This window comes from Carettochelys insculpta, chromosome 12, assembly GCF_033958435.1.
Source record: "Carettochelys insculpta isolate YL-2023 chromosome 12, ASM3395843v1, whole genome shotgun sequence".
Classification (NCBI taxonomy): domain Eukaryota; kingdom Metazoa; phylum Chordata; order Testudines; family Carettochelyidae; genus Carettochelys; species Carettochelys insculpta.
The window spans coordinates 18,826,281-18,850,269 of record NC_134148.1 but is presented as its reverse complement, the minus strand read 5'-3'; the positions used below and the strand labels follow the sequence as shown (position 1 = coordinate 18,850,269).

Sequence of the window (23,989 nt, the reverse complement as noted above, 5' to 3'; positions counted from 1 at the left end):
CTACACCATAGGGGTCCAACACTTTTTAGCTGATGGCACTGGAGTCTAATTAACCATTCAGTATAAAATGTTTTCTGCGTGCTGTCTTTTAAAGAGCTATTGTTAAAATATTGTTGTAACAATGCATTCTTTAGGGAAAAGAAGTGTTTCCCTTAAGGGAAAAAAAGTGTTTAGAGCACTTCATGACTCCTAGTAGTCTTCAAAAATAAGGAGTCCAGTGGCATCTTAAAGACTAAAAGGTTTATTTGGGCATAAGCATTTGTGGGTGAAACTGACTTCATCAGATTCATTGGAGTGGAAACAAAGAAGCAGGGAAATATGTTATATAGATAAGCTAGTTTATCAAAAGAAGGGAGATACTTATCAAGTGTAGGACCAGTGTCAGTGGAGCCAGTTCAGTCAGAGCGGATGTGGATTCCTCCCAGCAGCTGAAGGGGAGGTCTGAATACCAAGAGAGGGGAAACTGGTTATCTTTCTACAAAAGCATCCCAAATCTTTATTCATTTCTAATTTAATTATGTTAAATTTGCAAATAAATTGCAGCTTTGCTGTTTCCCCTTCTAGTCTGGGTTTGATTTTTTTTTTAAATAAAAACAAACATGGCTACTTTACATCCATTCCTGAGCATCCAGGGATGTTAAAATGTTGTCCTCCTGGTTTCTGTATGTTACCTTTCTTGATATTAGATTTGTGTCCATTTTTCCTTGGTACACAGATTGTCCAGTTTGGCCAATATACATGGCTTTGCTGGCACACAATGACATATAGCAAGTTAATAGATGTGTGGCTTATGTGGTTAGGTCTGGTTATGGTGTTGCTTGTGTAAATATGTGGACAGAATTGTTTGTGGGGTTTGTTGCAGGGATAGGTTCCTGGTTTAGTAGTTGACTTCCCAGTGGAATTTTTAAGGGCCTGTTGGGATTTCAACAATTGCCACCTTACTATCGACCTCAGCCTAGACCAGTCCACACAAGAGATCCTCCACTTGGATACTGCAGTACAAAAAAAAATGATAGTCACATAAACACCACCCTGTACCGGAAACCTACTGGCCACTGTTAGTATCTGTGTCTCTGGTTTCCATCCAGGACACATCACATGATCCTTTGTCTACAGCAGTGGTTCCCAAACTTTTCAGTAACATGGCATGCATCAGTGAGAGAAGCAGTTCCATGGCATACTCATTTTTTCAGCTGAATTGATTGCTCATAAACATCACATTTACTTATATTTATTAGGGTTACAGTCTTACCAGAGAGGTTTGCTACTAGTAGTGCATACAATCCACGACATAATATACTGTCTTGGACAGTGAGCACAGACACATTTTCAAAATCTGCTCAACACCATGCTAGGGATGTTAAGTAAACAAGTAACCACTGAAAGCAGGTTCCCCTCCCTGCCAGCCTGTTGGAGCCAGGGTGGTCCTGCCCTCTCTCCCTCCTGTTGGACTCCCTGCCAGCTTGTTCAGGCCAGGAAGCAGCATTTCAGCTGCCTCCTAGTGTCATTAGGGTCCAGCGGTATCAGCATTTCCCCTCATGGTGGCTCTGCAAAGAGCCACTGTGGGTGGATGGGGTGAGTCGAGAGGGAGAGTAAATTGACGAACCCCAGGCCGGCTGGAACTGAGGCAGTCGTGCTGCTTGAGCTCCAGCTGGTACAGAGTTGTCAGTCTCACTGATGGAAAACCATTGGTCTACAGCCAAGCCCTCAGATACAGAGGCAGGCACCCACATCACCCCTCCCTGCTCTAAATCAATGCCCACCCCCAGCCCCCCTGCTCTAAATCAGTACCCTCCCTCTCCTCCCAAACCAGGCACCCCCACAAGCAGGCAATCCCAGTCCACCCTACATCTGTAATGCCACCCGACTCACAGGCACTGCTGATGGAGCTGGGGATGAAGGCGTGATGCCGGGATGAGCTTCAGGTGCCGTACTGCACCCCAAGGCCTTGCTAGGTCCAGAGGCTGCGCCCAGCCACAGGTGCTGAGGTAGCATGTACCACATCGCGCCACAGCATCAGGTGGGAGGAGCTACATGGCTCCTGGGTGGAGTGCAGGAGCCACGCTGGCACCGGAAGAGCTGCATAGCTCCCAGGTGGAGCCATGCATGTGTGGAGCAGGGGGAGAGGCGCTCAATGTGTGCAGCTGTACTGAGCTGCCTTCCCCCCACCCCAGGTGTTATGAATGGGGAGCGTAGCCCAGCCACCTGCCAGAGCAGCGGTGCTAGGAAAAAGGCGCGGCAATGCAGATGGCAGATGCAGTTTTGTATGAATCCACATAAAAACTGTTATACCCACCTCCATCATATGGGTACTGCTACGGAGTCACTTAAGTGGAGCACTCGCAGAGACTACCTGACGGAGAAGGAGAAATTATTCGCTTTTGTGCACTAATGATGGTTCTCTGAGATTTGTCCCCGCAGGTGCTCTATGACCTTCCTATCCTCCCCCTGCTTGGAATTTATGCAAAAGGAGCAGAGGAGGGGTGGGCTGCGTGTGCACTCCTCTGAGCGGCGATGGCTTGAGACGACTGGTGTGCATGTGTGGCATGGAAGGGGTGGGGGCACTGCTTTGAAAAGCATTGTGATCGACAGTGCCAGGACACGCTGAGACCTGAGTGGTGCACCCACAGCGACACATTTTGGAGAACCGTCGTTACTGCATAGAAGTGGTTAACTTCTCCTTATCACCTACAGCTCCCAGCTCAGGCCCCTACAGCATATCGTTAACAATATAAAAGCCATCGTGGAAAATGTTTGCTCGCTCTGACAGACCGTGGAAGGCAGGCCAGTCCTATCTTGCAAACAGCTTGCCTAACCTGAAGGAAACATTCAACACCAGCCAGACATTACATGACAGAGACACTAGACCAGGAACCTATCACTGCAGCAAAACCTGTTGTCAGTTCTGTCCACATAGCTATATAAGCACCACCATCAGAGGACCTAAGTACATAAGTCACACTATTCGGGGCTTATCCAGCTGCACATCTACTAATGTGCTGTATGCCATCATGTGCCGGCAAAGCCCTTCTGCTGTGTACATTGGAGAAACTGGATATAGAGGTATATCACTTTCTCTATTTCTACTCCAATGCATCTGTTGAAGTGGCTTTTTCCAATTCAGGTTTATCCCCAAATAAATCTGGTAGTCTTTAATGTGCCACAGGACTCCTTGGTTGTTACAGACTAACACGGCTATCCATTTGAGCATTCTCTTCATTTCAAATGATGTAGTGTTTGTTTCTTTCTTGGTGTCTCATGCTTTTGTTTTGCAGTTAGGCTTTCATGTGGACTGTAACATATATGGATGTTTGTTCACAAGCTGTAAAGTTCATAATGGGTCATTGTTATGGAGCTCAATGTATTGGGTAACCTGTGATGTAATCATGTACTTGGTCTTTTAAGTGGTGAGGCTTTGCAGTGCCATAGTTAAAAGCTATATTCTGTACCTCAAACTTTACCTGACACATCTGACTGGGAGGAAAGATGAAAGGGGATATCGCTACTGTTTTTGAAGATTACATGGAGAGAGGCTTGCAATATAAAATAGAAATATCTGGCTTTCTGTGCAATTCTATTTGTACAGGTAACTGCAGAGAATTGTCAGAATAATATTTTCACATTTAAGTTATAACCTGGTATTTGAGGTCCATACTTGTGCTCCACTGGTGAAGTGTATCACTTTGGCATGATCAGATTGCTTAAAGCAGTTTGTAGTTCAAATGGAAGGAACAATTTTTCCTAAAATCTCTTTGTCTTTCTGGGGCAGGGGCAATCCTATCTGGGAATGTGTAATTTTGCTAACTAGTTAGTTAGCTAACTTCACAAAACTTTGCAGTTTGTTGCTAAGAGTCGGGTTTTTAAAAATATTTTTAGTGATTAATAGTTGTATAAGTTTAATATTGATATACTTGTTTACAAAGTAATATATTTAACTGATGAAATATTACTTTCCAGCTAAAACTATAGTATGTTAAATCTCACCTTCTCGTCCTTAGTTTTTGTTACTTGAATGTTTAAACCTTGATTTGCATAAAGAGAACAGACTCCAAAGGAGCTATTGCAGAACTGGAAGAGTTGGAATACTGTGTTTGTTTTCTTTCTATGCTTACAACTTTTAAAAAAAAATCATTGCCAATTTTTCTGTGAAAATAATATTGTCTGACTTATAGTGAAAGAGTACAAGGACAAAGAGCAGGCAGCCTTTGAAAGCCGTACAGTAATTGGAGAATAAGAACATTTGTATATATAAGTGAATTAGTTCATATATTCATATTTTCCCTCCTGAAGATCCTCCATTTCCCAACTGGAACTTTAAGGCCCCTAACCCATTTGTCCTAGCCTATTTCAGTTGTATTCATTGGAGCTGGACATTGGTGCTTCTTAATTGAATATAAATGTCAGTAGTGAGGGATTTGAATACCTCTGTTGTCTTTCCATATAGCATTGCCACTTACTGCTATTTAGGTAACCAGGGACCTTGGCTGTAATTATACTTAGCACTGCACCAATCCAGATCAGTCTGGAAACCTTTAGCTAACTAAATTCACAACACGTTTGTGAGGCGGGTATTATCCCTATTTTACAAATTGGGAAAATTGAGGCAATTGTATTGTTACTTTCTGAAAGCCACAATAGTAATGGATTGGGTTAGTCAGGGCGAGAATCGAAGTCTCTTGTCTTGTTGTCATGCTTGGTGCACCTGACCGTGTTGCCTTTTTATGTTGAACCCAGGTCAGTTTTATACAGCCCCACAAAAGTACTAGATAACCTTACTCACACACTTTATCAGCTATAACTGTAATCTGGGTTTTATTTTATTTACCATATAAATCAGACAGCAAGGCAATTGTTTGTTTGCTAGTTTAATGCTGTTTCTAGAAATATCATTTGATGCTACATGTGCAAGAATGATACAAACTATTGCACAAGCGAAAATTATGCTATGTTTTCATTTTAGCATCTATGATACACATGGACTTTCCTTTTCATTGTTAGGTATGGATGAACGAACAGGTGCTACATCTTGGGGAACAAGTGGTCAGCCAAGTCCCTCATATGAGTCTTCAAGGGTAAGGTTTCTATTTGACTCTAAGGAGGTTTGGGAATGGTCACCAAAAGGCGGCATTATTACATAAGAACATCTGATGTGGCAATATTTTTGAGGGGTGTATCCCTTCAAACATTGGAATTAGCGTCTTGTGATAACGTTTTGACTTCACATGTAACACTAATAATGCTAGTTGGAACCTATATAATGCTTTCTAGTGCAGAAATAAGTTAATGATTTTCGTTTTCCAAGGTTTTCATATGCCTGGTGTTACACTACAGAGTTAGGTAAATGTAAGCTGCCTTACTTATATCATCCTTCTTATTTATACGCTACAGCTTTGCTCATGACAATATAATGATAAAATACAGGTTGCACCTCCCTTATCTGCCATGCTTGGGACTTGACTGGTCCCAGACAAGAGAATTTGCCTGTTGAGTGGAGGTGAGGGACTTCTGCATGCAGACAGCCCTGTGATCAGGGGCTGCTGCAGCTCCAGCCTGCAGGCTCTCTCCTCAGCCCAGGTTACCATGGGGCTCCGGCCAACCCCTGCCCCTGTGACTGCCATGGAGAAGAAGAGAGCTCCAGCTCCCACGCCTGAGGGAGCCTCCTGGCTCCTGCTGCAACAGGACAGGCAAGAAGCTCCTGGCCCCATGCTCCTGCGGTACTGGCCGGGTTTCTGGCCCTGTGCTGCTGCAGGACTGGTGGAAGCTCTGGTCTTGGCCCACATGCCCTTCTGCTGGCAGGCAGGGGCTCTGGCTCTTGTCCCTGCAGGGACTCCTGCACCAGCTGCTGCTACTCTTGTCTGGCAACATCTGTGGTCATGACAGGTGACGAATGTTGCCAGACAAGAGAGTGCTGGATTGCAGAGGTGCAACCTGTACTAGAACTGGAAGGGACCTCGTGAGGTCATCAAGTCCAGTCCCCTGTCATATGTAAGTGCCATATTACACTGACATAGTAACTCCCACCTATAAGAGGAATGGGGCTTATTTCTGTGTACTTATGGTGATGAAATGTCCATGTAAAAGGTTGTAAGAAGGAGGGAGGAAAAATTGTTGTTCTTAACCTTTGAGGATAGGACAAGATGCAGTGGGCTTAAATTGCAGCAATGTGAGAAGAACAGCCCACACCCCAAAGCCCTCATTGATGTGGCCTTTGACTGATACACCTAACTCCCTTGCAGTCCAGCACCCTGGGCAGGAGGGCGGAGAAGGGTGGACTGAGGTTCAGAGCTTTCTGCAGGCCAAATTAACTCTTCTTTGTGCCCAGGGGTCGACCAAAAATGGGGGAGGGGTTTCAGGGTTCAGTGTGTGGGAGGGGGCTGATGGGGGAGCACGTGTGGGGTGTGGCTGGGAGGGAGGGTACAGGGTGCATAACTGGGCTGGGAGCAGCAGTGGCGGGAGTTCAGGAATGGACTGGAAATGAGGGGTGTGGGCAGGTAGGAGGTGCAGGAATAGAAGGGCTGGGAGAATCTGGGTGGGAGGGAGGGTGCAGGACCAGGGTGAGTTGGTGGGGGCTGGGAGGGAGGGGACGCAGGAGCATGGTAGGGGCACTTACCTCCCTGCACTGCTGGTGCTTTTCCCATCTGAGGAAATTTTAGGGAGCTTTTACTCTGGCTGTTTTTCTCAGGTACCACCTCTCTCCTGCTCTAATTGGCTGGAATTCTGGCCAATCAGAATGGCAGGAGACACCTCTGTGCAGGGAGTGCTATGCTGCATTCCCAACCTATGTGTAGAGCCCACAGTCTGATTCTGACCCAGCTTGCCTGATCCAGTCCACGGGGCTCTCTACCCCCCAATTCTGCTGTGGATCATATGCTGGGTAGGGGAGACCCTGAGCTCCAGGGTCTGGATCCAGGCAGGCTACAGTGCAGATCTGGACTGTGGGCTGGGCATTTCCCACCTCTGATCTGGATGGAACTTGGTCCTGCTGTGAGTGCAGGGGACTGGACTTGATGAAGCCCTTTCCAGTCCCGTGAGGCACTGACAGTTAATTACCTTGGAGCTTGTCTGTCTGTCTTGTCAGTTTCCATGCTGGAGCTATGACGTTGACAAGAAAGCCACTCTGCTTGGGATGTCACACTCTGGCAGGTGATTGGGGTAATGGTTCCAGCCTGCCCCCTGGACTGCTGGCTCCGCACTTGGAATCAGGCTTCCCACTTGGTCTCAGCACCTTGCTTCCAGTTGGGCTGGTGCCCAGGTTTCCAGCTCCTAGCTGGGCTGCTGCCTGGGTCCCCCTCCAGGCTGGGTGGCACCTGCCCAGTTCCCCTCTCCCTGTCAGGAACAAAGGTGCTGCTTGAGCTCCAGTCTCCGTGTTGTAAATTTGGCTGCACTGTCTACCCCTCCTGGCACCTGCCCAGGCTCTGAGTGCAGAGCTTCTTGCTCTGGGAGCCTGGGTGGTTGCTTTACTCCTGGTGATGGGTTGGAGAGCTGAAAGCCCAGGATTGGAGGTAGCTGGCTGTCACCTGGAGTTGTGCAGAACTGAAAGCCTGGTCTCTGTCCCCCACTCTGCACCTCTTAATCAGTGGAAGTGCTCCCGGTTGAGAGATGCACCACTGACAAGGGGAGGGCAGGGTGGTCATGAACCACTGTAGTAATTACTGTGGTGGCTGTAAATTTGTAGTGTAGGTATGCTATTAAATACTAAACCTTACCAAATTCTTGCGTGGTAGGGATGTATTAGTCTCATTTTACAATGGAGAAATTGGAGTAGAAATTAAGGACCTTACTGAGATGTTTTAACTTATTTCAAATTAACTTCTTTAATACTACTTTAAAGACTAAAAAAGAATTTATAAGGTGAGAGTTTTTGTGGGACAGACCCACTTCTTCAGATCTGGAAATTGTGAAATGGTGGGTCACAGAATCATAGGGCTGGAAGGGACCTCAGGAGGTCATCTAGTCCAGCCCCCTGCTTCAAGCAGGATCAACCCCCGCTAAGTCATCCCAGCCGGGACCTTGTCCAGCCGAGACTTAAAAACCTTGGGGGATGGCGAGTCCACCACCTCTCTAGGCAACACATTCCAGTGCTTCACCACCCTGCTGGTGAAGTAGTTTTTCCTAATATCTAACCTACACCTCTCCCTCTTCAACTTCAGACCATTACTCCTTGTTCTGCCATCTGACGCCACTGAAAAGAGTTTCTCACCCTCCTTTTCAGAGCTCCCGTTCAGGAAGTTGAAGGCTGCTGTTAAATCACCCCTAAGTTTTCTCTTCTGTAAACTAAACAAGCCCAAATCCCTCAGCCTATCCTCATAGGCCTTGTGCTCCAGCCCCTTAATCATTTTTGTTGCCCTTCACTGAACCTGCTGCAGCACATCCACATCCTTTTTATACTGGGGGGACCAAAACTGGACACAGTATTCAAGATGTGGCCTCACCAGTGCTGAATAGAGGAGAATAACTACTTCTTTAGATCTGCTTGAAATGCTCTTCCTAATGCACCCTAGTATGCCGTTAGCCTTCTTGGCTACAAGGGCACACTGTTTACTCATATCCAGCCTTTCATCCACCGTAACCCCCAAGGTTCCTTTCCATCATACTGCTGCTGAGGCAGTTGGTCCCTAGCCTGTAACAATGCTTGGGATTCTTCCGCCCCAGGTGCAGGACTCTACACTTCTCCTTGTTGAACCACATCAGATTTCTTTTGGCCCAGTCCTTCAATTTATCCAGGTCCTTCTGGATTCTCTCTACCCTCCAATATATCTACCTCTCCCCTAGTTTTGTGTCATTGACAGACTTGCTGAGGTTGCAGTCCAGTCCCTCATCCAGGTCATTAATGAAGATGTTGAATAACACCAGCCCCAGAAGCAAGCCTTGCGGCACTCCTCTTGAAACCAACTGCCATCCAGATGTTGAGCCATTGACCACTACCTTTTGGGCCCAACCATCAAGCCAGCTTTCTATCCATCTTATAGTCCAAGGATCCAATCCATATTTCCTTAACTTAGGGACAAGAATGTTGTGGGAGACTGTACCAGAAGCTTTGCTGAAATCAAGGTATATCACATCTACTGACTTCGCCATGTCCACAGAGCTTGTCACCTCGTTGTAGAAGCTAATTAGGTTGGTCAGGCAGGACTTGTCCCTGGTGAATCCATGTTGGCTACTTTTGATCACTTTCCCCTCTTCCAAGTGCTCCAAAATGGATTCCTTGAGGATTCTCCATTATTTTCCCAGGGATTGAGGTAAGGCTGATGGGTCTATAGTTCCCTGGATTGTCCTTCTTGACTTTTTTTAAAGATGGGCACTACGTTTGCCTTCTTCCAGTCATCCAGTATCTCCCCTGATCTCCAAGAGTCTTCAGGGATAATGGCCAAAGGTTCAGCAATGACCTCTGCCAATTCCCTCAGTACCCTTGGGTGCATTAAATCCAGACCCATGGACTTCTGCACATCTACTTTTTCTAGATAACTCAGAACTTGTTCCTTCCCCACAGATGGCTGCCCTCCACCTTCCCGTACTGCGTTGTCTAGGACTGTCATGTGGAAGTTGACTTTGTCGGTCAAGACTGAGCCAAAAAAAGCATTGAGTACTTCAGCTTTTCCTACATCATCTGTCACTAGGTTACCTCCCTCATCCAGTAACAGCCCCATGCCTTGCTGGATAACACATTTGTTGTTAACATGCCTGTAGAAAACCTTCTTCTTACTCTTCACATCTCTTGCCAGATACAGTTCCAGTTCTGCTTTCGCTTTCCTGATTATTGCCTGGCATTCTCCAGCCGTATATTTATACTCCTCCTTAGTCAACTGTCCACATTTCTATTTCTTGTATGCATCCTTTTTGAGTTTAAGCTAAGGATTTCCCTGTTAAGCCAAGCTGGTTGCCTACCATGTTTGCATTTCTTACTATGCAGTGGGATCGTTTGTGGGTCTGTCCCACAAAAGTTCATCACCTAATAAATTATTTTGATAGTCTTAAAAGTACTACAGAACTGCTTTTTTGTTTTGTGAAGATACAGACTAACATGGCTATCTCTCTGTAACTATTCTTTAATACTCTTCAATATGCTTGATTCATAAAACTGAATGATAAGTGTCCAAAAATAAAAACGTCCCCTTTCCTCACAAAAATAGTTTGCCCATGACCTTTCTCACCTGGTCATTCTCCTCATCTGTATGCACCTCTCTCTTCCAGAAAGTCAGCAAATTGAATTATTGGTGAACTAATTGGTGGAAACAGATTTCAGAGTAGAGTCCTCAACCATGGAAATATTCTCCCTTTGCCCCTTTACATTTACTTTGTGCCTTGGATGATCTTTGTTGGATTGGAGTTACTAGGGGGAGGGATGGGTTCTGAGATAACCATGACCCAACATGTTTTAGACTGTGAAGTTAAAAACAGCAGCCTAGAATTCTGTAAATAGGTGAAGTGCAAGGAGCATATATGTAACATGCTCTGTGTGAGAGAAACTGCTTTGCCACTGGACAGCTGCATTCTGCAGCAGCTGGTTTCTGGATGATCTTAAGATATAGGTCACAGTTACAGATGGAATGAGTAATGGAGGCTGGATCAGAACTCAGGAGGTCTAGCTTACGGTCTTGTGCTCAAGACCAGATATCTCTTAAGTAAAGTGATATTTTAAAAAATAAAATGAAGAGAGTTGTAGTATTCTTTTGGCAAATTTCAGGCAGAAGAAAATCACTTTCAGATTTAGACTTTTACCGTGATGAAGAAAACTGTCTTGCTTTTACAAAGGGTATTTCTAAATTACAAGACCTAAGTTACATCACTGTACAACTCCTGTAGTAGCGAAGTTGTTTGTGCACTTTCACACTGTACACCTTGGGGCAGTACTGGCCATCCTTAGTAGTGCCAATTGAAACATGAGTGCGAGGCATTGTGGGACGCCTTCTGAAAGCCAGCAACAGTCAATTTAAGCAGTACAGTGTCTACAACTCACACAGCATTAGCAAGTGTGTAGAGTCCTACCAAATTCATGGCCATGAAGAAGTTGTCCTGGATTGTGAAATCTAGTCTTGCCCCCATTAAATTTGGTCGTTTGTGTATTTTTATCCTCTCTGAGAGAGACCAGTGTTTCTCAGGTTGGGGGAGTCTAGACCCAAGAGGGAATTGATAGAGGGACTGCAAGGGTATTTGGATGGAGGGGGGCCGTATCACGGTATTTCCACCCTTAGTTCTGTGCTGCCTTCATATCTGGATGTCTGGAGAGTGGTGGGTGCTGATGAGGTGGCCAGCTCTGAATGCAGTACCTCACCAGCAGCAGCAGTGCAGAAATAAGAATGACAATACCATATCATGTTTCTCTTATTCTGCACTGCTTCTTTCAGAGCTGAGTGGTCAAAGCACGGTGGCACTCATTGAAGTCCCAGTTCTGAAGGCAGCATTGCAGAAAGTAAGGCTGACGGTACTAGACCATGCCATCCTTACTTCTCTGCTGCTGGCAGTTTCTTTGACTTCAGAGCTTGGCTTCTGGCCAGCAGTCACTGCTCTCCAGCTGTGAATGCAACACTGCCATCAGCAGCAGTGCACAAGTAAGGATAACACTACTGTAATAACTTTGCAATCTCCACCCACCTCCTGACTCCTTTTTGAGTCAGGATCCTGACAATAACACCACCATGAAATTTCAGATTTAAATAGCTGAAATAATGATTTTTTAAAAAAATTTCTATGACTGTGAAGTTGATCAAAGTTGACCACGAATTTGGAAAGGGCCTTACTATGCCTCTTGTAGACGTGGAATTATTAAGTCAATGCAGAGGACGAGTTACACTGGATGGAATAATATGTTAATATAGACGTTTACAGATTTAGGTTGATGTGAGCTGCTTTGCAGTGACCTCTTTCTGTAGTGTAAACAAGGGCAAAGTCAGAATTTGTTTTAAATAGTCTTTTACACATTAAAATTTATACATATTTTCTACATCATGGAAATTGTACAAAATGTTGGAAGTGTTTGTTTAGGAATTTTTAAATAATTAACTTAAGACATGAAGTCCAGCCCATTCTTTAGAACTTGCAGTTGTTTCTATGTTTTAAATTGTACAATATGCATACCCTTATATTTGTATTCATGTTCTCAGTGTCTTGAACATATTGATATCTCTGGATAAGGACTTAATGTATAGCTATTTTCAGTGAAGAGCTGAATTATCTCACTGGGATTTGAGACTGCTTCTTACATTGTGTCCCTTATATTGATCACTTGTTCATGAATTTGTAGGCCCACAATTACACTAATTCTTGTTATTCCAGTAATTTGAAGTTGGAATTTTGCTTTTGGAGGTTAGGGACGAAGCAGATGATTAAATTTAACACCATCATACCTATCCCAAACTTCAGGCATATATGAAGTACAAATCAAAGATACAAAGATCAGATATTGATGTCAAAAGCTTAGAGGGGAGGACAAGAGATTAATTCTTTTGTTGCTCTGAAGGCTGTGAAAGAACCATGAATGCAAACATGTTTTGAGCTGCATGGAAAAAATCTTGAGGGTCGGTAGGCATATGCATGAGTGAGGCTATATATTGGTAAACAAATTGTCAGCCAACATGAACCTTTCATTTAGATTAGTGGGATAATACCCTCCTCCTGTAACTCTGAAGCAAATTCTGCCGTTTCTGTTCAAGTTGAATAGTACTTTACTGCGTGAGGAGTCCCATTGAATGCAGTTTGGTCTGTTATGTCCATTCTTTCATTGTGTGTATGAAAATAGTTAAGGGGGAAAGCTTTTTATAACTTTATGTAAAATTGCTAAATGAGGTGTGGCTGTTCATGTTGTCTGTTAAATATAGCCATCTATTTGTAAGTAAAATCTTATTGAGTATTAAAGGAAAATTCCAGTGTTTGTCTCAGAAAAAAAATCTTTTAGAAACTGTCTATTTAAAAGTGCTATAATAAATGTAGAACTTGTTCCATGGTGTCCACGTCTTTCTGCAAAAAATAGGACAGGGAAAAACTCCATTCTGCATTGAAATCAGTGGGAAAGCATTGGACTCAACACAGCAAGTTTAAAGAAAACTGACTCTATTTATAAATTCGTGCATGTGTATTGTTTGTGGTGGGTTTTTTCTTTTATTTGCATGTTAAGCGTTATTTCATCTTGTGAGTCTCTGTTTTGCTATTGGTGTCCAGTATTTCAGATGAGGATAACCTGGCTTCCTCTCCATACCCTAACAAGATCAGAGGACAAATTGGGCTGCAGAGCATGAGGAAAACCTGGTCTGAATGTGCTGATTATAGGTTACCAATGATGATCTCACAGACTGTTTTTTAGGGAGTAGACATAAAGGTACAGGTTTTTTCCTTTACTCTGTGGTTCCCAGATCTTTTCTGGTGATAAGCTAAAGAAACAATATAAATTTAGAAGAAATCAGAGCTAAACTCACTTGTCTCTAATATACTGAACTTTACCTAACAAGATTTCAGAGTCCATTGCTCTTCCCATTGATTTTAATATAGAATGTTAAGTTGTGTCCTAATTGTTTTCTTACTACTTGCCTGTTTACAGGAAAATGGCAGTCTCCATGGAAAAAGCTCAGACATCTCTACAACCATAGAAAAGTTGAAACCTCAAGAGGTACTGCTTAATCTGTTTCTAATCTGAGTGTGTGATTTATCTGCCAATAGTTTATTGCAGGAGTTCTCCTTTAAAAGACGGACTACATTGACTTAACTGTTTGACTCTAAGTAAAAGACAGAATATGACCAGGGATTTCAAAAGTGCCTAGAGGATTTAGGAGCTCAATTGCTATTGAAAATGAAATTAAAATAAATTGAAGTCAGGCACGTAATTCCCATAGGCTCCTTAAAAAATCCCATTTGTAAATCTTTAGCTGTAATCTTTAACTAATAAGCTTGAAAATGTATGTTTTACAATCATTTCACTACATGTATTTCACATCCCATCACTTACTTCATATTTGGCAATCAGCCTAGAAGCTCAAGCAAATTAGGGAGCAGTTGTATGTCTCTATAGTATTACTTTGATAATCTCAGATCTGGATGCAAAAAGAGGCACAAATCAAGATAGGCAACTTTTGTATACAAAATATGCAGTGGGCATGATTGTCCGTTCTGTTATAGATGCAAATTTCTTATTCAAACAAGTGCTTAAAATGACACTTTTGGTTCTGTGAATATTTATGTAAAATCCTATACCCAGGACACCCATAGATCTGATGCAGTGAACTGTGGCAGCCTATATAAAGAAGATGATAAACTGGGTTTTTCATTATCAATATGTATGCACAAATCATCAAAAATGATTGTTTGGCAATAAAGACTTTCTCTTTTAAATGAATGAATCAGTAATGGTAATTAGTGGATCCATTGGAACTTTGCAAAACCCTGACAGCTGCTCTGTCTTTCGGTTGATTAGTCTAAAATCTTACTTACAGTGCTGTGTCAACCTTTCATTTTGTTGGGATTATGTGCTTTCTTATGAATCTTAGGTCCCATGTAAAAGGAACAAGTATAGTGATGTTCGGTTGCAGGATAGGTGCCCCAATGCTGATGCATATGCATTTGGTCCTCCCTTAAAGAGTATCATGGTGCTAAATATATTTGTGACTTTTTGTCCAATTGGATTCATGATACTTGGCATTAGTACTCTAGCAGCCTCCTGTACATCTGTTATGGAAAGATGTAAAGATGCTTTTTGAAAGTCTTGCTAAAGACACTTACACACCAGGACCGTGTCTACACAAGCCCCTCCCTTTCGGAAGGGGTATTTAAATAGGGAGAAGGGAATTGGTTAATGAGGTGCTGACATGAATATTCAGCACCTAATTAGCATAGTGACAGCCAGTCACACTTTGAAATTGCTGCTTTTGAAACAGAAACTGGCTGTGTAGACGCAGGCACTTTGAAACAAATTGGAAATAAGGGAATTTCAAAGTCTAGGGTTTATCCATACCAGCTGCTCATTAACCGGTTCTGATCTGTGTCATTTAAATGCCCCTTCTGAAAGGGAGGGGCATTTATAGATAACAGCCTACTTGTGCAGTACTTAACCAAGGGAAATGTCAACCGAATCCAGTGAAATTTTGGCACATCACTCTGATGAGTTATCCTAGTTATGTTATGCCTTACATGCTCCAGCATTTCCACTTTGTTGTTGTTGTTGTTGTGTGTATTGTCCTTTATAGATGAAGACTCACAACATGGGAATACATTGGTGTAATCTCTTTGTTTCGGCTAAACATAAACTTTTAATGATAGGTTCTTCTACTTATACTGTAGTCTTTACTGCATTTTAGATAATGGTGAATTATTTTTGCGATTTAAACAACTATGTGTTTGAGGCTTTCTTTCTTTGTTTTTATTTTAACAATGACTTTTTAATGAAAGGAGTGACTTAGTTCTGTATCTGTCCAGGTGTTTCTCTCTGCAAAGGAAAAATATTTCAAAATGCAAAAATCAGCCATTTCTCTCCATGGGTAGGCTTCTTTAGGATTTAACAGACAAAAACCTAGGCCATAATGTAGCTATAGCATTCTCTTCCTGGAACCTAAATGGCAAGTGCTTGTGTTGACTTCTGGCATTTATGAGAAAATAAATAGTATTAAATAAAGTAAACAAATAAATGCATGTTTTGATATAATTCAGCTGGGACTCAATTTTGATATTAAGTATTCACTTTGCCTTCCTTTGCATCTAGGAAAAAGTTGTTTCCTTGTCCATATGTACATTCACTGTAGCTGTCTCTTCTAAATACAGTCATGTAAAACTACCTCACACTAGGGCTGGGCTGATACACTACTTTAGACAGTACTCTCCTGTCAACAGATTGTATGGCCTAACTGTTGTTGTTTCTGAAGTAATTGAAAATATGTTTTAGAGGCCAAAGGGGTAAAGTTTGTGTCCATCTGACTTCACTTTTTACACCAGTAGCACATTTTAATTTGGTAAGAAATTAAACAGTATCAAGAAGAGACAGCAAGATTTGAAATAGTCTTTTATACCTCTTAATCTCAGGTACAAAACGAGAGAGGAAGCTGTTAAATAGCAAAGCAAGACAAGAGGGACACAGAAATCCAGTAAGTGTTATCAAGTCTATTGTGTTTGTGTCCTTTTTGTCCTTTTGTGTCTTGCTGTTTATATGCTTCCTCTGGTTTATTATTCTGTACTTGAAAAAGTGATGTGGTGTGAAATTCTATTTTAAAAAACAAACAAAACGTCATGCACTCAAGGGTTAGGAGGCTTTTCCAAATATAACATTTGTTTGTGTGACTAATTTGATATATGGCTAACATGTTCTTTTAAAAAAAAAAAAAAAAAAAAGTTTTTAAAATGTAGGCTCCATACGTCGTATGAAGATACCTAAATGTGATAGGACACTACTTTTTTAAAATATCTGAGGCATATTTGTTAATATTCTAGTTTGTCTTGTAGTCCCCCTCCCCCAAAGTTTCATAAGCTTTGTTTAAAGGCTGTTGTAGTCAAATTTTCCATTCAGCATGGAGTTTGCAAATGGGTATAGTTTCCTAGAGTGTGAGAGAAATGTTGAAATATGTTTGCAGATGAGTTTCCAACATAAAACATAGTTCTTCGTGCATGATACCTGGGAAAGAGCCAAATAAAGATTTTCTTGTCTTAATATATTAAAGTAATGCTCATTTTAGGAGGTTTTTAAGGTACAGTTGTGTACTTTGGATAATTAGATTCGGTGGTTGTGTAATCCCATCCATATAGCTTCAGTGCAATTCTTGATTCATAAACCAGGGACATCTGTGACCATTCTCAAATTGAGTACTTCACTGAATAATTGTTTCAATTCATTCTACAAAGCTCTAAAATTTGGAGGCTGCGTAGGCTTCTAGTCTCATGTTTCATCCCCAAGAAGCCACTTAGCTATTTCAACACAGTATCTAGTAAAATCAACCAATTATTTTAAGTTAGTGTTCTTTTACTTTTGGAGGATGTTGAAAGTTTCTTATTCTTAGCTATCATCCCCTGAAATCTAAGGTGGTGATAATACTTAATTTTCAAACAATATGTTGTACGGTGTTGGCAAATTAATGCTTCTGTCAGTGTAAGGGAGGGTAAATACTCAGTTTTGTATTTTGGGATATTGAGCAATTGAGAGGTATCAAGATTAGAGCTGGGCAATACCTCACTCCTTGTCTGTTGCCTTAGCCTTTAGGTATCTCCAGTTGTTATTGACTTACTATGCTGAAAGAAACTAAGAATTGAAAAGCTCAAGACTGCAGTAAAACAAAAGGCATGTGCGTGAATTCCAGCATCTCACACCTTAAAATGTTGGCAGTTGCATGGATGGATAGGGAGAAAGGAGGATGTTTTTCTTCCTGTGACTCCAATGCTGCTGTTGGTGGTTGAGCTGAACTCAATCCAGCTTTGCTGCTTAGAGGTGTAGCGGTAGTAGACAAATATAAACCACGTGGATGAAGTGAACCGAAGGCAAAGTTTGTTGTTTGTTATGTGGGTCCCATTTAGTTTACCTGTCGTTGTTTCAGACTGCATGATAGGTTTGTGGATCAAGTGGTATTGTAAAAAGGAAAGACAGAATACCAGATAGAGACAATAGTGATATTGAATAGAAAAGGCTGGATGCTAGCAAGGTGAACAAAAATGGGATGAAAAGTAGACTTGGTTTATAAGGGAGAAGTTTTCATACATTTCCTTATTTATGAAGTAGTACAGTCATTCTCAACCTCACTTGTATCAAAATGCTATGTAACATCAGGATAAATATTTCCTGTCTTCCCCTGCCCCTTCTGACTAACCATAAAAATGGCAGTATTCACACCCTCCTGGCTGAGGCCCCTTGTGTGACTAATTCTGTATTGAAATTTTAACATTTAATCTTGCTATCTTCTGGTAGAAAGCTTTAAATAACGTGTGTAGCATTTAGACTGCAAGTGTCATGCACGATTTGAATCATTGTCTTTAAACCTGACTGTCTAGATTCTTAATCTACAGCCATTTATAACAGTGATAACCATTCTCTTAACATTTACTTGAGGTTATTTTGTCAGATAACCTTGTAAGGTATAAGCTCTGCTGCACCAATATGTCTTGCATCTAACTTCCACTTTACTGACTTTAGTCATGGTGTTTAAACATGTTGGCATTTGTTTTCGAATGAATGCTTAACATGTCTCCCCTGCATTGTTTCTAGTTTTGTTTTGTTTTTCACTTAGGAAAGTTTGTATGTTCCGCTACTCTTTAAATATTTACTGTTATTGTGAGATTCTTAGAGTGTTGCACATTCTTTTAAAATTCATAACCTTAGGTGTTAGTGTTGGTACTTTGATGCAGTATGAGATCATCTGTTTTTTGTTTTTTTTTCCACCTTGGGTAGAGGCATATCATTAATGTAGTGCAGTTGATCTCTAGGGCAAAGAGGAAGGTGACATACATAAAGCAAAAACATCACTTTCTTTTGTTGTTTTTAACAGGAAGCAGCATTAGTGTCAGCCATGGATGAAACTGCTTGGGGATGGGAATTGCTTTGTAGCATGGAATAGTCTTTAATGTTGATTGTGAATGAAAATTTAGATGTGTTACAATAATATTGTTAGAATGAAAATACACACCAAGGTTCTTTACATGTAACTTTCTGTACATTACAAACATTTAACAGAAGCATCATATTTTTAAGGAGGTGTGTATAATAGTGTACCTGTGTTACAGTTCCAGGGTGAGCTGCATGTTGACCCTAGTGTGTCTCTGTGGCACCCCTTGTAAGTACTTAGTACCCATCTGCACTTCTGTTGCAGAGTCTTGCCGTTCATTTCTGCTCATAGACTGGGTTACCCGATTACTGTCTTCTTATTTACCAACTGTGTCCTCTGTATGTCCATCTGGATCTGATTAGTCCAGCTTAAGCATTTTTCCAGGGAGCTGAAGGTCGACTTCCAGTGGTGGACTTGCTGTGTAGTCCATTTGTGCACCATCAGTTGATTAGCCATTTCTTGGTTGCTGAGTAGGTAGGGAGAGTTCCAGGTGAACTGGAATTAACCCATTAGGGTATGTCTACACTATCAGTGGTACAGCTGCAGCTATGGTGCCATGGCATAGACTCTTACTACATTGATAGGTTTTTCCATCAGAGTAGTAATTTCCCCCTAAAAAGGGAATTTGGTAGACCCAAAATAAGAATGGATTCTTCTATTGGTGTAGTTGTGTCTACACTGGGGGTTAAGTTGACCTAGCTATATTTTATAAGGCCGGGTAAACAAACTTTTTTATGTCAGGCCCCAGTTTCCATCCCTGCACTTAGCAGGGCCCCTCAACCTGTCTAATGTAATCCAAACCAACAGAAATTTTGGTTAAGTTCGTATGAGAAAAAAGTCCTTTTGGTACATGTAAGAAAATGTGTATGTAGACTGTAAGAAGCTATTCATCATTATATAAATGTGACAAGTATCAGAGAGGTAGTCGTGTTAGTCTGTAGCTTCGAGAACAACATCTCTGATGTTGCATCTGATGAAGTGGGTCTTTGCCCACGAAAGCTTATGCTCCAAAATATCTGTTAGTCTATCAGGTGCCACAAGACTTTTTGTTGTATATAAATGTGAATACATATACATAAAACCAGTAATCTATTTCAATAGTTTTAATTAAATGGATGAACCAGAGACCCAGGAGCTGCTAGTGCTGTGCCCCGCTTATGAAATTTCACCCCCCTACCCCCTTTACCCAAACAGGCGCTCCCCCTTGGCATAGGGTCTGAAATTGTTTACAGCTTTCAACCTGTTTTCAACCTGCTTTTGTCTGTCCCACGAAAGCTCACCTAGTAAACTATTTTGCTAGTCTTTAAAGTGCTACTTGACTGCTTTTTGTTTTGATAGTATATAGACTAGCACGGCTTCCTCTCTGTTACTTTCAACCCAAGTTTTAGTTGTAAGCCAGGCCTTAGAATTTCACAGAGCGGTTTGAGCATTGGCTTGTTAAACTCAGGGTTGTGAGTTCAGTCCTTGAGGGGGCCATTTAGGAATCTGGGGCAAGTAGATATTTTAAAAAAAAAAAAACGATGGTGCTTTGTCCTGCCAAAAGGGTAGGGGACTGGACTCGATGACCTCCTGAGGTCTCTTCCAGTTCTATGAGATGTGTGTATCTCCATAGAGCCAGTCATGCCTTAGTAATCAAACAGTGATACAAACAATAGTTAGGTAAATTAAACAGATATTTCCCATGTTCTTCACACCTGAAAAAGGTAGTCTTTGCTACTGGTGTTGATGCACTTTTCTTTTACTCTACAGATGTACTGTCTGAAGCAGTAGCAGAGGTGTGAAATCCGCCATTCATTTTAATGGAATGTTCACTTCGAAGTCTAGATGTGATCATTTAAATGCTAACACTATATTAAACAAGTAGCCAAAAAGCCAATGCTCAGCATGTAAATCCTTGACGCTCAGTTGTGAGGCACAGTGGGGTTGGGTTTTGGTTTTTTCTAAAATCCTATATAGAAAGGTGGGAGGCAGAGCAAAACTGGACCTCAGCTGTTTGCTTCAGTTTAGAGGACTTGAGGAAAATAAGAGCACCCACCCCCTGTATCAAGTTATAGCTGAGCAGTGCTGGAAAGTAAGTGACAGCCCAGTGTGTATATACTTTGTATTTTCATGTCTTGTTCATGCTCATAAGTGGACAAGGAAATAAAATTTATGATTTTGGTCTTCAAAAATATATTTGTTGCCTTGAGTGAGTTAGGCTAAAGAATGTAATTTTCTGTCCAGTATTCTATTCAGAAAGAACATAATTTGGGACAATACAAGGGGTTAGTAGTTTGCTTTTTGAAGTGCAGAAGAGGTGAGAGTGAAGGCTAGTGGGGGCATGGAGCCCGGAATACTTGAACTACTGTTATGTTTTGTTCTCTACCTCCACCCACTTTTTAACAGACTTGATTGTCCTGTTGTTAAATTTAATTGGGTATGGAATACTTGGAATGGATTAGTTAATTCAAGTTGCCTGTCTGTGGGCAGAATTAAGTTTTCGTTTACATTTTAAATGTGAAAATCTGACCCTGCTGAAGTTTATGGCTTCATTCCCAGGTTTTAACCCAAAATGTCAATAGGAACATTTTCAAAGGTACAAGTCTCATTTTCAAAAGTGAATGTCAATGGGACATAGGCTCCTAAGGTCTGGTGCATGCACACTAGCTTTACCAACATAAACATGTTGGTTATGACATGACTATTCAATTTTTACTAATGAAAATATATTATTAAAAACTCTTGTAAAGGTTACCTGTATAACTGTGCTTGTAAGCAACATGGGTATGAACAGCTGGGCATTTTTAAAACCTTACTGTACCATTTTAAGATTGGATTTTGTGTTATCAGATGGTAAAATTGAAGAACATGGAAAACGCACATAATAAGAGATGTGCAACTACCTGTAGTAGGTGTTTGCACAGGTTAATTTTTCACATGCTAGCCACTATGATATTTGTAGGCTTTCTAATGCACTAGAATTTATGATGATGTTACAGTTTTTTAGCTGACAACAGTTACTAGAGGCCCCAACAGCACTGGGGCAGGGGTGGACAAATTTTGCTAGGAACCATGCAAATATATATATAAAACGGTTCAAGAAGTTTATGTTCTTAATTTAAGATGAGATGCAACAGATGGATGCAATCATGTTGTAGCCATTGGTTTGTTTTACTTATGAACCTCATTCATCGAATCACATGGAACTTGGCAGGAGAAGGATGAATCTTATTAAAAGCAAATAAAATGTTAAAGCCTTCCAACCTTGGGAGTGTGCCTTAAACTGCTTTACTTCATTTTTTTTCCTGACTGAATTTCAGGCCAGATAGACTCAGAGAGGTTGCCATGGTTTATAAACATTTTTTTCATATGGCTTAAGAAGATCCATGGAGTCAGGAAAGTGATATGAGAAGGTGGAATTTCCAAAGAAAAATAAGTCATAGAAGAAATAAACACATTAGATACAAAGCATCTGAAAATGAGTTCATTTTTGGTTTGCAGTTCAAAATAGTCAAGAGAGTTCTGGAGTTTCTAATTGGATGCAGATACAAGAAAATGCCAGAGATGCTTCTGAAAGTGATTTGTTTCATTGGTTAAGTGAAGCACTGATATTAAGCTGAATTTTTCAGTAAAATTGGTGTGTTTCTGGTAGCTGTAATTAGGGAATTCTGATATGTTGACGTGAGGTATTATTTTATGGTTGTCATGCTGCTGTTTGAGTTTAATTATCTGTGACTCCCTGGCACTTGGCTCGTGAATTTATATTCAACAACTTACTTGTTTTAAGAGATTCTCTTTTTTTTGTCTGACTCTCTAGCTGTCCCAATCTACAGTGTTAAAGACTGACTCTTTAATAGAAGTTTGCCTATCTAAATATTACTGATAGGTGGATAAAGGCATTGTTTGACTTTAGATAAAGCAAGTCAAAGGAAGATCGAGGCCTTTGGTTTATGTTTTTATTCTAGTTATTCCCTAGTCTTTCTCAGGTCATGTGCCGGCAAAGCTAGCAGAATATAATTGAGGGTCCATTGTGTTCTGTGTGGTTACTTACTCCTGTTGTCTTGGCAGTTACAAAGAAGGACTGTGTTTTTGTCAGAATTCAGACTGCCTGGGGCACCAGCTGGACAATAGGCCAACAACAATAAAAAATCTCCCTTTGGCTGAGCGCTTAGTGCCCTCCAGAAAGTGATATTTTTGGGACTACTTCCATGCCATAGGGACTCCAGAGATAGTCTTGAGGAGTCATTGTCGTAGAGGGATATTCATCAAATCATAGAAAGTACCATTCTTATTATTTTATGAATTGCAAAATCTGTGGTATAGAACTTTTCAAAATTTGTCTAAACAAACAGTGATATGCAGATATTTAAAGACCAGGACTTCTAGACACGAGTAGAGAAGTATAAATGATTATTACTTTGTGGGGAAAAGAGCTGTTATAATTTAAATCTATTTCCTTTTCACATCTCATCTTTGATAATTTTTTCCTTGATTTCTTTATATTTTATGTGTAAAATGTTATCAGATCAGAATGGAAGCATTTTAATGTCATTTTGCATTCATGTTTGTAAAGATGCCCTGGCTGTTATCTGTGAGGTTTGAACCAAGGATCCCTGGATCTTCAACTACAAACCTGTAGTAATTTGGGCCAAAGGACTAGTCACGAAGATTGTGTCCAAATAACTTAATAATGAAAGCGGTAGTAGATTGAGTAAACAGCTGTGCTTGGTCTAGCCATCAGAATTAGGCTCAGTGAATATTCAATTTACCTTAGACCAATTCCATTTGTGGTATGTTGGATGCATATGAACACATTTTGAAATGAACTTTTGAATGTTTAATCCTGACAGTAAATATATGGAAGAAAACTTTTAGAGCAAGTTGGATCTGAACAGGAGCAGCTAATGTGTACTGTGCTATAGCAATATGATTGAGGGTCTTGTAATCAGATGGTGGCTCAGAATGCAAGGGAAACAAAGGCCAATGAAGAAAATCAATATCTTAAATGGGATCTAAAGAATCACGTGTACTGAAATACTGACATGAGGAGGGTAAAGACGTTCTCTTTATGTAAATTCCCACTCTCAGTTCAGTCATTTAATTATGTTTCTCTTCCTTATCTGCAAAAAAAAAAAAAAAAAAATCCCTAAAATGTTTGATTGTAACACTAACTTTGTTTTTGAGGCAGTTATCCCTAAGTTCTGGGTAGGGATTTTTCACTCATAATGCTGTGTAAGAGAAGCCAAATTATGGTGGCTGGTGAAATTGTTGTTTTAGAGATACATTCTGCCCACACCAGATGGAATACCTTTTATTAAAAAAAAAACTTTTTAGGATTAAGACTTCTGGAGCTGGCCTAGGTAGCTACTTTTTCTATATGGAATGCTTTCATTAATAATTTGAGATTTTTCCCACTTTTTTTGAACCTGTTTAAGTGCTGCCTTGTAAAATGGTAGTAGTTGGGTTTTTTTGTACCTTATCAGTTTTACAAGGAATTTATTTTATTATCT

General features: G+C 41.0%; 1 protein-coding gene across 15 annotated transcripts in view; it reads left to right on the top strand.

The window, feature by feature from the left end:
- TCF12 (transcription factor 12) overlaps positions 1-23,989 on the top strand; it is a 395,995-nt gene that overhangs the window by 145,146 nt on the left and 226,860 nt on the right. For 7 of the 15 annotated variants that reach the window (XM_075006242.1, XM_075006258.1, XM_075006241.1 and 4 more), the window contains exons 4-5: positions 4,999-5,072; positions 13,532-13,600. The exons of 2 other annotated variants lie outside the window; for them this stretch is intronic. In XM_075006242.1, the coding sequence (XP_074862343.1) occupies positions 4,999-5,072; positions 13,532-13,600 (143 nt within the window). The remainder of the gene's footprint in view (positions 1-4,998; positions 5,073-13,531; positions 13,601-23,989) is intronic. 6 more of the 15 variants (XM_075006256.1, XM_075006244.1, XM_075006247.1 and 3 more) reach the window with 1 other exon arrangement.